Source organism: Papaver somniferum, chromosome 9 (assembly GCF_003573695.1).
Source record: "Papaver somniferum cultivar HN1 chromosome 9, ASM357369v1, whole genome shotgun sequence".
In the NCBI taxonomy this organism is placed as follows: domain Eukaryota; kingdom Viridiplantae; phylum Streptophyta; class Magnoliopsida; order Ranunculales; family Papaveraceae; genus Papaver; species Papaver somniferum.
The window spans coordinates 81,134,143-81,149,378 of NC_039366.1; the positions used below are offsets into that span (position 1 = coordinate 81,134,143).

The 15,236-nt window shown below is 38.1% G+C and overlaps 1 protein-coding gene across 1 annotated transcript; it reads left to right on the forward strand.

Moving 5' to 3' along the window:
- Positions 1-7,524: 7,524 nt before the first annotated feature.
- On the forward strand, positions 7,525-14,543 carry LOC113312198 (clumping factor B-like). The gene is made up of 6 exons (XM_026560952.1): positions 7,525-7,974; positions 12,513-12,599; positions 12,702-13,130; positions 13,715-13,813; positions 13,891-14,029; positions 14,341-14,543. The coding sequence occupies exons 1-6, from the start codon at positions 7,525-7,527 to the stop codon at positions 14,541-14,543; spliced, it is 1,407 nt and encodes a 468-aa protein (XP_026416737.1).
- Positions 14,544-15,236: the final 693 nt, after the last annotated feature.

Genomic DNA, 15,236 nt, shown 5'->3' on the forward strand with positions numbered 1-15,236 from the left:
ACAAAATTACCTCTTTATATGTAAAAATTTGCAAAAGAAAAATCATTATAAACTTTCCTTTTTCTCACTCACTGAAAAGAAAAAAAAAAATTTACAAACGATTTTAATTTATAAAGCGTAGAAATGAAAAGAGGAGCGGAGGAGCGGATCACAAGAAAAACAAATGAAAAGAGGTTTTGTTTAGTTTGATTAACGTGAAACTGAGGTATTTGTTTGCCTTTAATTTATGTTTTGTTGTTTGGTTCGATTTAGATTTTGCTTATTAATTTATGTTTTGATTTTTCTTTTCTTATATATAATGGAAATTTAATATTGATTTCGTTTTTTACGGTCCCATCGATGGAATATATTTTAAGTATAATTTTTTATTTTGGTTGACTCTTTATCGTTATTATCAGACCGTAGGTTTGACCTTTTCTTTTGACGGAAGTTAATTTCGTAGCGATTAAACGAAATTAAATTTGTTAGTTACATACAATTTTGTTAATGTATGGTAAACAATTATTGATATAACAATAAATAGAATGTTATGTTGTAAGTAATTATTTGGTGGATTTACACCACACTTACACCACCACCTTTACATCTTTTTCATCACCCTTACACATTCTTATTTCTCTTGTAACCTCCATCTTTTTTTTTTAGACAAAGGCCTTCAAAAAGGCTAATGGTCCTCCTCAACTGTTGGTAGAAGCCAAACAGGTTGGACGGACCAGTACATAGTAGAATTGTTTTTCTTTGTCCACAAAGCAAGTTCATGAGCTACAGAGTTACAATAACAAGGTTGAAAGCTAAAAACACATGCAACTAACTTAGAAGAGAAAAGTTGAATATCCTTAAAAATAGCATCCGTACGCATATCCCCTTCGAATTTCCCAGCTGAAAATTGGTCGATGAGAGATTTCGCATCACTTTCAACGATGATGTGAGTTAACTGTTGCTCCAAAGCTTTCTTCAGTACAGCCCAGATGGCTCTTGCTTCAGCTTCTTCAGCAGAATGTACTTCAAAGACTAAGGAGGCACAAAAGGTTGCTTTTCTTGAGAAGTCTCACATCACATACCCTGCACCATTTGCTCCAGAAGTATCATCAAAAGCACCATCAGTATTGCATTTAATCCATCCAAAAGAGGGGGCATCCATTTATCACAAATACTGACAGAAGTAGTAGAAGAAACAATCAAACTAGTTTTCCTAGTGAGAAGCATAGCTCTGGCTCTAGCTAGGACAGTGGTATGATTTTCAGAAAGGTTTTGAAAGATGAAATTGTTTCTACTAGTCCAAAGAGACCATAAGATAGCAACAAAAAGGCTTTGAGCTTCATCAGAGAGTTTAGACTGAGGATCAGTTAACCAAAAAAGAAGCCAATCAATGAAAGACTTGTTTTGAAAAAATTGAGTGTTTATGTTGAAATCAGAGATGAGCCAGACTCTGCTAGCAAAGGGACAAAGGACCAAAGCATGCATAATATATTCATAAGGATCAGTACACCTAGGACAATCCACACTATGCGTAGGAATTCTAGTATGAAGAATGGTTCTGGAAGGCAAGGCATTTCTAGCTGCTCTCCAGAAAAAAAATTGAATTCTGTAAGGAACTCTGACTTTCCAGATACGCTTCAAAATATTTTTACAAGGGGAGGGCCTAAGACCTCTGAGCCCCATGTAGGCAGATTTAGAAGAAAACTTGTCATTCTTTGAAAGATCTCAAGCCAAACTATCAGGAGTGCGAATGTGGCTTAAGGGAATAGTGATAATCTTCTGAACAGAAGCATTATCAAAGTGAGTGTTAAGTCTAGACACATCCCAACTTATGGTTTGTGAATCAATAAAATAAGACACTTTAATAGTAGGATCAAGGGGGACTAGTGGGTTGGGTGTAGCAGAATCCAAAGTAGGTATCCGTTTGTCACACCATGGGTCAATAAATTGACCACCCCAACTATCCAAGAAATGAAAGGCTTAATTAGTTCTTTAATGGCATGTAGACACTTCCAAGTCGTCCAAGAACACTTTCCAGTGCACTTGGCATTCATGAAATCAGTTCTAGGAAAGTATTTAGCCTTAAGAACAGTGGCCAGCAGGCAATTAGGATTTTCCAGAATTCTCCAGGCATTCCTAGCTAGCATGGCCAGATTATTTAATTCAGCCTTTCTAAAGCCCAAACCACCTTCAGCTTTGGGGGAGCATAAAATATCTCAACCAAGCAGGTGTAACTTCCTATCTCTTGGGTATAAGGTTTCACCCCACCAAAACTTATAGAGATGAGAGTCCATTTGTTTACAAAGATGCTTAGGAATAAGAAAAACTCTCATTTGAAATAGGGGAATAGCTTGGCCAATATGTTTAATTAGAGTAGTTCTAGCAGCTTGGGACAAGATCTTATGAAGCCAGATGGAGATTCTGGCATCAACAGCTTGGAGAATACCCATATGTGTCTGGATTTTTTAGGCTTGGAACACAGTAGGAGTGCCAAGATATTTTTCTCCTAAGTCCCTGCTTTGGATCTCTAAAATATTATCCAAGAGAGCTTTTCTATGCTCAAGAATCTTCCTACTAAATAAAATACCAGATTTTTCAAAATTTATTTCTTGCTCTGAAGCCAGGCAGTACTTTTAAAGATAGTCTTTAATTACTTGAAAATTTTGAGAAGCAGCTTTTGAAAACATGAGAGAATCATCGGCAAACAAAAGATGTGTCATTTCAGGAGCATCTTTATAAACTTTTATACCTTCTAAAATACCATTCTTTTGAAGACAATCAATATAAGAAGATAAAGCTTCAGAGCAAATGATGTAAAGATAAGGAGAGAGAGGGTCTCCCTCTCTCAGACCTCTTTCAAGTTGGAAGAACCCAATTGGGCTACCATTAAGAAGGACAAAGTAGGAGACAGTAGAAACACACTGGTTTATGAGTTTAACCCAGCAGTTAGAGAGACCCATTTTGGTTAAAACCTTTTCTAAAAAATCCCATTCTAGCTTGTCATAATCCTTGGACATATCAAGTTTGATAGCATCTATGCCTTCAACTTTGTCATTGTGATTGACAACATATATGGCCTCATTAGCTAGCAGAATATTATCATATTTACTCCTCTTAGGAATAAAGGCACTTTGATTTTGGGAAATTATATTGTTCATAAAAAGTTTAAGTCTATTAGCAAGGGTTTTAGAAAGAATTTTGTAAATAAAGTTACAGAGCGCTATTGGTCTGTATTGAGAAACAAGTTCAGCAAGAGGAACTTTGGGAATAAGAGCAATATTAGTATGGTTAAGAACCTTAGCAATATACCTAGTTCTGAAGCAGGTTTGTGTCATATCAATGACAACATCTCCCACAATATCCCAGTGTTTTTGATAAAAGAGACCTGTGAAACCATCAGGTCCAGGAGCTTTTTTTCCCCCATTTGGAAAACATCATTCTTAATTTTCCCTAGAGAAAGAGGCATATTCAAGACTATGTTATCCTCAGCAGATAACTTAATGTGGATATCAGCAAGAATTTCATCCCGGAACAGCTGAGGTTGGGAAGAATAAAGGTTTTTGAAATAGTCTATGAAAGAAGTTCCAATGCTATCTCTATCAGTTAGAATAATATTTAAGGAATTCTTAATCCAGCTAATGGCATTTCTTTTCCTCCTAAAGAGAGTTACTCTATGGAAATAGGGTGAGTTTCTGTCACCTTCCATGAGCCAAACCTCCCTGGATTTATCTTTCCAGTATAACTCTTCTAAATTATAAAGGTACTCAAGTCTAGCTTTGAGTCTAGAAGTATTACTGGTATCGGTAGGATTAGAGAGTTGGAGCTCAGCTAAATCTTTCTTAATGGTAGATATATTAGTTTGAATATTACCAAAAGAAGAATTATTCCAATCCCTTAGACCTTTCTTAGTACTTAACAGTTTAGCTTTAAGCTTGTAAGCAGGGGATCCTACCACACTGACAAACCAAGAGTTAGCAATAATGTCTCTGCAAGTATGATCCTCAATCCACATAGCCATAAAATGAAAAGGTCTAGGCATACAAATATCCTCATAATTAAAACATATATGCATTGGGAAATGATCATAGGAGTCCCTGGGGAGATTGTTAACACAAAGTTTAGGGCAAAGATCTTCAGCAGTTTGATTTATAAGACATATATCTAATCTTTCAAGAATTAAATCAGGACCTTGTTGCATACTGGACCAAGTGAACCTAGGTACAGAAAAACCAGGATCATGCAAGTTAAACACAGAATGGAAGTTTCTAAGGTTTTCAAAATCAGGATCATCGACTTCTAGGCCACTATTTTTATCTTCAGTTCCTAAGAGGGCATTAAAGTCTCCTATAAAGAAAATAGGTTCATCTAAGGGAGCATTGGATTGCTAGCATTGTTGTTCCCAGAAATCTTGTCTCAAACTACTATTAGGTTCACCATACATAAAATGAATATGAAAAGTTTTAGAATGAATGATGTCAGTAGATGTAACATAGATACCCCTCATACTGGATGAAACAATGTTGAGATGAATTTCCTTCTTCCAAGAAAGTACAAGGCCACCACTAGAGACATTAAAGGTACAAGGGAATCCCATATTTTTTTAACTTTCTAGCAGCCATATCTTTGTTCATTTTTGTTTTAGAGAGAAAAATGATATCGGGGTTGACATTCCTACATAGTAGACTAAGTTCCTTATTAGCATATTTTTTTCCAAATCCTCTAATGTTTCAAGCAATCAGATTGATGTTATTTACAGGGAATTGGTTTATAATATTATTGGCAACATCAATTAAAGGGGATGAGTGAAGTTGATTTACCTGAGTGGTAGAGTCAGACCCACCACCAAAAGAAGCACTGGTATCATCACCACTTTGAGAAGCATTTTGGGAGGAATCGAGACTAGAAGTAGAAGCATTGAGATGAGAATTATTGCGGACACCATTGTTGTTTGGGGATTTGTCAGCAAGTACATTGTAGCTCTCATAAGAATTAATTACTGGTTGAGTATTGAGAGAACAGGTAGAAAGATTGATAGCAGCTAAATCTCCCAAATTGGTAATTGGAGGACACAATTGAGCATAATCAGGTTCAGTGGTATCATGTTCTTCAGGAATAACCACTATACTTTCCAATCTATAATTAGCTCTAGTGCGTTTCCTTAAATCATCCCTGGGGTTAATCTTCCTTTTGATATTTGCTAAAGCATCATGCTCAGTTGAATTAAGAGCTCCTCTAGTGATAATGGGATTGCTATTTGGAACAACAACAGTCTTGAATCTTCTTGAAGAGTTAGTAGTACAAATCGGTCCACTAGGAGTTGGCTCGGAACCATAAATAGAAGCTTCAACAGTAACATTTTGAGTAGTAACCTGTTTAAAAATGATTGTTAAACCATTATCCAGCTGAGTTGATTGTTGTTGAACATGACCAACATCAAAGATCTTCAGAGCAGTGGACCTGTTTACAAAGGGACCCATCTGAAAAGTATTTGATAAACCTTTTTGAGTGGTATTATCCATTCTTTGATCAATATCCTTTGCTTTTCCTTTGTTGTACATTGTGATAGCAGGTGAATCAATTTGAGTTTCTGGCACAATCTCAGTTTGTTGCATGATGGTATCTGTCATAGCAGTAGAGGAAGGGACTACTTGCTTGTTTACCGTTGGAGATGGCATCATTAACCTTGAGATAGCGGGGAGAACATACTTGCTGCTAGAAGATGCAACTTCTGTAATAGCTTTCTGCTTTAAAATCCACGTTGGACAGTTTTGATCTTTATGATCAAGAACACGGCATGAAGTGCAGAAGTACCTTGGAACTTTGATGTATCTACATTCAATCAGAAATGGTTGAGTTATCCCACTGGTAAAAAGGGGAATGCCTGCTGGTAATGCTTTCTGCACTGGAATTCTGAGACACACCTTGATATTCTTCTTTAGAGGATGTTTACCAAAAGGATCTAGAGCTTCAGTGAGTTCACCCATCTTGAAAGTAAGTTTCTGAAGATCTTCAAATTTTGTACATTCATTTGGGATGTTGCACAATATAAACCACATTATTTCTTCATTAAAGTAGAGTTGGTGATATGTTTGCCATCCTTCTGTTGGAACCACTTTTAACACCATTAGATAACCACAAGAATTGATTCTGTTGAAGTAGTCTTCAGCTAAGAAACAAATAAGAACTTTGTTACGCAATCCACTAAACATGGTGACAGTAGGAGGTTGAGCTAAAGGCCAATTATTGCATATGTAGAAACGGATTGAGGAGGTAGGAACCAATGTTTCACAACATAAATATCCCACCGTACACCATTTCCAATTACTATCAGACTCAGCTAGAACAACTTTTTTGTCGATGAACACTGGTTCAGCAAGAGTGGATGGTAAAGTTAATTTCTCTGCCATTTGAGCAGACATGGTTTGAATATCTTGGTCTAATTTTTGAGTGTTTTCTGTGGAATTTGAGAACTCCATCAGGTAAGAGAATTGGATATATATGAGTAGAGTTTGATTGAGATCAGTGTTACAGATAACTAATATAAAATGCAGTTGTAGAGAAAGGAATCTCTTTTTGGTACTGTACTGGTATTGATCACAGGCAATGTGGATGGACAAAGGCAAGAGGTTTTTGTTTGTTTATATGTTTGAACCTTATAAAGGGAATGAGAAGGTTGTTGAATAAAATTTGAAAAGTTTTCAGGAGAAAATTGGTGTAAAGTAGTTGTTATGATACTACAATGACTGTGTTGGGGTAGGGGTTTATCATATGAGATGTCACTTTCGTATCCAAGCTTTATGGACACCTTTAGATTGGAGATATATGTATTTACATGAGTTTGATGATAAAAGAGCCAAGTAAGGACAAAACCAATAATACATTGTAGGTTTTCCTGAGATATAAGAGGATGGTATGTAAACTTTACGTAGTTTGGGGTTGGTGGATTATTAATGGGTTTGTCTTTTTTAAGACCGACTTAGGTATGATGGTACAAACTGCCAAATGTAATAATGATAGTAAAAGTATAGAATGGGAAGTAAAGATGGGGGTGGAAGGAAAGATTATGTTGTAGTTGATGGTTTTGAAAGGGTTGTTGTATTTCGATGGAAGGCATAGGTTTGGTAGTAGAGCTAGTAACCCATCTGGCAGACATGCCCCAGACCGCAATGGTGCCTCTCAACTGATGCTGCATTCTTCTAATATGCATAAAACACAAAATTTTAATTAGACCCCAAAATGCTTTGTGTGAGTTAGATGACCTACCAATACGCCACTTGAAGGCAGTTCCATGGGGAGTTATGGCTAATAAAGAGGTTAGGTGTTGAAAATAGGGTTTTATAGGGTAATTATGATGAAGAAGTTGAATGGAGTACGCATGGATTTGAAGAGGCGTGAGTAACCAAGCGACGAGACTGATTACCAATAGCCATAAATAGCAGTTAATAAGCAAATTTGTGCCTTTAAAAGGGAGGTTTTGGAGGAAATTAGCATAACCATTAGCAACATTTCCAAAAAAGGGAAAATTTAGATATAAAATCTCTAGATATGGCAAGTTCCAGTAACCCCATTCCGGCCATTGCTTCCAATTCCGACCAATACAATTTCGCCAAAACTCAAGCTTTTTCTCTCCCAATGGATGAATTAATAAGATTGAGAGATGTAGTTCAGGGTGAGATAAACAAGCGTGCAAGTGAAGAGGCTCACCAATTGAGGGAAGAGGAGGAGAGAAAGAGGAGGGAAGAAGAGAAAATTGATTCACTTTTTGCTGCATGGGTACCAAAACATTATGCAAGATATGATTGGAAGGATAAAGAGAGGGCTGAGAGGCATCAGAAAGGTCCAAAATATGGCAGTGCCACAGAGAGTGATTCCGAAGCAGGTCTTGATGCAGGTTTTGAGTATCCAGTTGAAGAGGTGAGCACCAGTGAGGAAGGTTCAGATGCTGCTGAAGAGAAAAGGAATATGGAAAGGTATCTTGATTGGAAACTGAAGGCGGTTTGAGTTTGAGAGTGTAGATGGGGAAAAACGATTTGCTGGTTTTTACGGAATTGAGGAGACGACCGTGCGGAGGAGACTCCTTGAACCGAGTGAAATTTTCAACCTCACACAGATGCACTGCAAGAAGGGAGTGCTTTGAATTCGAGAGATCAATCTGTAGTACTCCGGCCTAAACCAAGACAATGGCCTTTCCAAAGTAAATTCGGTCACAAGAGAGGATGGGTCGATCTGTAGGAGGGAAGCTGAGAAATGTGTGGAATCAATGATAATCAAAGATTGTAGGTGTGTTATGTATTCTGAATAAGATAGTTCTGAATGATTGAATCTCTGTTGAGAGTGATTACTCAGATGTTGAGTTGTTAATCTCGTGTTGTTTGTTTGACGTGAGATTCTTGTATATTCAATCATGATTCAAAGACTTATTTATATTGCTGGAATTGTAGACACCATGATCCCATGAAGTGTGACAGTTGATGGAGTTTGAAACCAGTTGCTCATCGTGCGGAGACTTGGTCGATTTTCCATCCACTACTTTGTTAACTCCTTCAAATGATTGCACGACTTGCTCACATTCCATCGTGTGTATGAACACACGTGCCGTAGACCGCCAGACCAAAACCCTAGTTAATATCCCCCCATGCGACACGATTGAGGTCTCGTGGTTAATTAGTCAGTTGTTGACTTCATAATTTATGGGACGATGAGTCCATGTATTTGCTGAGTTGAACATGATCTTGAAAAATGTCCTGAGACTCATGAATTGAACTTGCCTGTTGAGACAGATATATGATTATTAAGTAATCGTTGATAGTTAAGGTGAGCAAGTATTGCTCATTCGATGAATTGTTGAATATTGATAGTTGAACCAATATTCCTTGGTTTGAGCAAATATTGCTCATCTGAGCAAATGTTGCTCATTTGATGAATTATTGGTAGCGTGACCAAGATAAAATATTAATTTAAAATACTGGTAATTGAACCGAGCATAATTAATAAAATACTGATCATGAGATCGTCGTAAAGTTATTGTTGTTTGAATCTGGAATTATGATCCTTGGAGTCAGAAACCCTAATTCGATCAATTGATGACCAATTGATGGTTTATTTGAAAATTAACCATGGAATGAAGGAGGGTCCGGCTACATGGGATCATGTATCGGCCATGTAGCCCCCATATGCTCGAGTGACCAAATACCAAGGTCTCTTGAAGAGTTGGTGATTTGTTGATGAAAGAATGATTAAATGTTAGTTTAATCATTTATTAGAAAAATGCTCGTCTGAGCCTTAGATGATAAAACCTAATTAATTATGAAGAGATGAGGGACCGACCAAGGGGTCATGAAACCGGCCCTGGATGGTCACGGGATCGAATGACGATCGCTCTATGAAAATTCCAAAATTATTTGGAAGAGTTTTGGACCTAATACGTGCAATTGCGCAAATTAGGTCAATTCATGAAAATATGTGGGACCGGCTCCGTGCGAGCCAAAGATCCAACCTTGGTCGGTCAAGGTAACGTGCTCACGTCGTCAAAACGTCTGTATCTCAGTCATGAGAATTTTGGTATTTTCTGGCGTGCGTTTGAGCAACCATTTGAGAAAATATGACAAAATCAAGGTTTTGCTGAAACTGAGGAAACTTCATGAGATGAAGGAAAATAGTTATAAAATGAAGGAATGATGAAGCGTGGGACTACTGAGGCCAAGGCATGGCCGTCCGGTCAGTGACCACAGTCTCATGGTGTGTTTCCTAATTTTATATTATTTTTCATGATTTTATGAAAATATCATGAAATCAAGGAGTTTCCTTGAAGTGAAGGAGTTTCCATGGGATCAAGGAAACAAATAATATTAAAATAAAAAAATAAGGGTGTGTGGGACCGTCTTTGAGCATGGTCGGCCGGCTGGGGCACGGTCCCATGCGTTTCCCTAATTTTATGTAATTTTTGTGTATTGTTTCCATGATTTGAAGGAATTTTCATAATTTGAGAGAAATACCATGAAATCAAGGAATTTCATGGGATCAAGGAAACTTAAAATAATAATAATAAAATAAAGGGACGTGTGGGACCGGCTAGGGCATGGTCGGCCGGCTGGGGCCCGGTCCCACGAGTTTCCCTAATTTTATATTATATTTTTCATGAAAATACCATGAGATTAAGAAGTTTTCATGAGATTAGGAAAATATTAATAAAATAATAAGGAACCATGAGGTGTGGGGCCGGCCGGGATCAAGGCATTTTTCCCAATTTTATATTATTTCCTTGGTGCGAAGGAAACACCATGAAACTGAGGAGTTTCCTCAAAACGAAGGATATTTGTTCAAATGAAAGGATTTTCATAAGATCAAGGAAAATAACAAAAATATGATAAAATATAAAACTGGCGTGGGGCTGGCCACGGCACGGCCGGCCATCTAGTGGGCCCAGTCCCCCAACGCCTTGGTCAATATTTTATTATTTATTATTTTCTTTCCTATTTTGCATAGGTTCATCGTTTTGTCGTATTTTGAAATACTCGTTCGTGCGTTCAGGTGATTGTTAGTGCATCATCGTCGAATACACTTGCACCTTTTGAGTCGGGGCTTACTCGAAGGTAACTCAGACGCCCGTATGTTGAATATTTATTACTAACCCATGGAATTCTGCTGGGAAGAACCATAGATTGAAGTAACGAAATATTACGAAAATATTTGAATATTTTCAAAAATTCAGTGGATGAATCCAAGAATTTATGAATAATTAATTGATGACTCTATACTAGTATGATCGTCTAGGAGCATTAATTATTCTGAGTGACATGAGCTAGTTGAAGCGTCATATCCTTTATATAGTCAGGGAAAACTGTTGTTTGTATCCTGAAGACGTTATTGCTCTATACTAGCAGGCAAGCTGTAAGGAGCCATCCAATCTCGTGATTCTATATAGAAGTAATTACTGAAGTGTTCAGTATTCATGAGATATGTCGTTGCCTAGCCGAGAGACTACATATCTGCATGTACTCTGAGAGACAGTATTCTCAGTTAGAGATTCGATGAGAGGCCCGTGTCTCGATACTCGCGTCTGATTGTTGGATCAGAAGTTCGTATAATTATGGGTTTACGATTTTAACCTTTGTCGAAAATCCACCATCTACATTAAGTCCCCTGCATAATGAGGAACAGTCGTGTTCCTCAGTCAACATTAAATGGTGATTTTCCGGTTATAACAATATAAGTAATTGAACTTAATCGTAAGTTAAGACGTTACCGGATTTCTGATACTACGAGCAAACCACGACTTGAATGAAGACCCCAGTGGCATGATAGAGCATCGTCTAATGAGCATAAATTGGTGTTGAACCGCTGATTTGGACGACGGGACCTTTGTCGTTTAGGATTCGCGGGGCCGGGCCCAATAAGGAAATCCTTGTGAAATTAGGTTTTGGAAATAAAATTAATATAAAAGGGAATTAATCCTTTTTTTTTACTTCATCTAAACCGACCACCACCTTCATCACGCCTTCATCACCTTCACGCCAGGGAGGAAGAAAATTTTCGCCGGAGTTTCCAGCGTCGCCGACCGTCGCCGCCACCGTCCGGCCAATTTCCGGCCGACGCCAACCAGGTACGGATTTTTTTTTTTTGAAGTTCATAAGAGTTCCATGAAGTGATCATGTTTGGGTTATATATACATGTGCATATATATGAGTGTGAGTTTTGTTGAAAACCCCCTTTTTCTTTGAAAACGTATGTTCGTTTGATCGTTAGTTTGAGAAGCTAATAAAAATCCCTGATTTAGGAGATTTTTTTTTTTTATACATAGACCTAGGTCCAGTGATAAAACTTTGTTTATGAGCTTTCATGAGAATCAAGGTTTTATCATAAAAGGAGTGAACTTTCACTAAACCGAAATAAACCCTCGCTTTAAAGAATGACGATAGCGCGAAGGAAAAAAGTTTTTTTGTTATATATATATATAGACTTGTGTCCAGTGATAAAATTTTGTGTATGAGATTTCATGGAAATAAAAACTTTATCTTATAAGGTGTGAGCTTTCACAAAATTGAAATAAACCTTCGTTTTAAAGACAAATGACGACACGAAGGAAATTTTTTTTTATATATAAAATCGTGATGTCCACGAAAAATATTTTGTACATAAAACCGTGACATGCTCAGGGAATTTTTTTTGTGTGAGTTACCACTCACAAAAATAAAAACGTGAGTTATCTTTCATGCTTTTGTAAACATATATTTTCAAAACCCAGGTTTGATTTTGAGTAATATTCAAAGTAAACAATTATTTATGATGAAATAATATTTTAGTTTTCATAATTCCATGGTGAATGTTCACACAGTAGAAATGTTCATGATTTTATGAAAATCTGAGTTCCGTTCGTTTTTGTAGGTTTCGCAGAGACGAACGATTTTTGAGGTGTTAACTCTTGCATTACTATCACTACTGTTAATGGAATCGTAAAAAAGGTAAGAGTTAAGAATTACCATTTTGTAGATGGATTTACTTGCATGTTGGTAATTTTGTGCTCCTGGTTCCAGAAAATGTCAACTCCCAACGACAGCGATTACGATTATAGCTATTCCTCTTCTTCCTCCAGCTCCTCTGACGAGGATTCCAAATCCTCTGTAGCCAAATCGAAAGCTAAGATAACTCATGATGAGGGAGCAAAGCATATCATACCCTTGAATGATCGGAGAGTCACTTATGCTGAACTTATGAAGTGAAAGTCTGAAGATGATGAAGCAGAGAATCGTCAGCACAGAAAGGATCGAATTCGGCGTCGAATACAAGCGGCTGAGGAGAGACGTCAATTCCTTGATGGGGTACCCTCTGACTCTGATGCTGATGCTTCTGAAGAAGAAACTGCGTGGGTGTTTACAGAGCGTAAGATCAAGCCTGGCCGATATGAAAGAGAGTTCCGGAAGACTATGAAGCAAATTGAAGCTGAAGCTGAAGCAGAAGAGGACTCGGACTCAGACGATCCTGATACCTATCCAGACTTTATCGATGATGCTGATTCCTACGAAGAGGACGACAGTGATGACAAATCTGATAACTCGGATGATGAGAATGACAGTGATGACGAATCCGATAATCCGGATGAGTCTGACGAGTATCTTTACTTCCATCTTCTTTTCTTTCTTAAACATTTGAATGTTCTTTAGCCTTCGTTGTAGACATCTTATTTGGAGGACTTCGTATTAATAATTTTTCTTTCAAATGAGATATTCTTTATTAATGTTGGCTCTTCTTGATTGAAAATATGTCGATCCCATCGTCATTTTCCCTTTGCTTGCTCTAAGGCACATCACAGATGACATGTAACACACAGGGGCCGTCTGACTTTCTGACCATGCAAAACTTTGGTCAGTCCCCAGTGTATTATTTTACTCCGCATCTCCGGTATTGACCTTGTTCGAGACTTAGGGTTTCAGTAAAACTCGCAACTGAATTGACTATCTGCAGAAGATAAGAGCCCGTTGTATTTTGTAAATATCTTCAAGATTTAGGGTTTAATACTTGCAGACATTTCTTCTATTCCTGAGTTAGTTTCAACGCAGAAGAAACTTTGATCGTCATTCCTTCCATCACTATGTCCAGCGATAGTACTTCTTCTCGAAATGAACTCCAGTCGAAGCATGAAGTAGAAGCGTCCATCTCAGTAAGTTGCACATCTTTTTCGTCTCTGTTTGATCGAGGTTATTGATCATAAGAAAACGATTTGTTTCATTTGTTGCAGTATAACCAGAAGGATCATTCTTCTCATAATTCGAGGCCCAAGCGGACCGTTAGAGCTCCTACGCGGTACAGGTCGGCTCATGCTGAGTCCGGATCATCTGTAAGTAATCTTATAGCTTTCGAGGCTTTATCACGTTCAACTTTGATAAAATTAAACACTTCCTCATTTCGTCATAGGCGAATGTTCGTGTCGCCATCAATGCTAGAAGGAGAAGGAGTGAAAATTCTGTGACCGTGGTTGAGGTTGAAGACAACAGCAACCGAGTTGGTGAAGACTTTGCAGAATCCGTGGAGGTTGAAGATAGAGTTCATGCTCGTGAATATCCAACATCTTGACTCTTGTTTGAAGCTCCTTTGATCAATACTTTCCCGGACAATGAAGTAGTCGGTGGATTCGTCATTCCCAAGTGTCATGTGCCCCTTTACACCAAAATATGGAAAAGATACGGGCATATTACTACGACCGAAGTGTAGAAAGGTTTTCTACCAACCCTCCTGACTACAGTTGCAGGGTTGCTACCGATCATTGAGAAGATGGACCAGATGCGCCTGCGAGATGTCAAGAATCGGAATTGCACAGGTGAGATGAGATGATTTCGAACTGCGAGACTTTGCGGTTCAATGTAGGATGGCTTCGTCGTCGGCTCGAGATAATCAAGATTCATAAGGCGACGGAGGCTGCTGATGCGATTTCTCTGACTACTGCTTTACTGGAGGAGGAGAAGATGCTCGATTTGGAGTCGGCCAGGGTTGACAAGGCGGTACAGGAGTTGAAGACCAAAAACAAGATTTTTCAGAAGAAACTTGACAGGGTTGCTTACAGAGATTAGCCATTGCTGGACGGTTTGCTCTGAGTGAGCATTTATAATTGTTTTTTTTTTAATAAGTTTAAGCTTCTGGTTAGGTGAAATAATTGATCATGATATGAAGGAATTTTGCTCATTTACGAAACGTTTAATGAACCAAGGAGCGTTTTGCACGCTCTTTGGAGGAATGAAAATTACATTTTTGAAAATGCTTGAAATGATGAAGGGTAATTGTTTTTTATGGATCAGGTGTAATAAGATTTGAGCCATTTGTCGTTGATTATATTCCCTTCCGCTCCTCCGTCAACAGCTAAGATCTTGTAATATCCACGGGATACTGCCTTGATGACTACATATGGTCCCTCCCATTTCGGAGAGAACTTGTGAGCGGACATGTCTTGTTGAATGTGCTTTGCTGTCTTTAATACCAGGTCTCCTACTTGAAATGTTCGAGGTCTTACCATTTTGTTGTAGGCTCTGCAGATCCTTTGTTTGTAGGCTTCTACGTATTTTTCCACCTTAGCCCTCCTTGACTCGAGCATATCTAGCTCAAAGATTCTTGATTTGGATACTTCGGCTTCATCCCATTGTACTCCGCTGGATGTTGCAATCCTTGCTGAAGGGATTTTGATCTCTGCTGGAAGTATGGCGTCGGCTCCGTAGACGAAGGAATATGGTGAAGTCCGATTGAGATCCTTGGCGCGGTTTGATAATCCC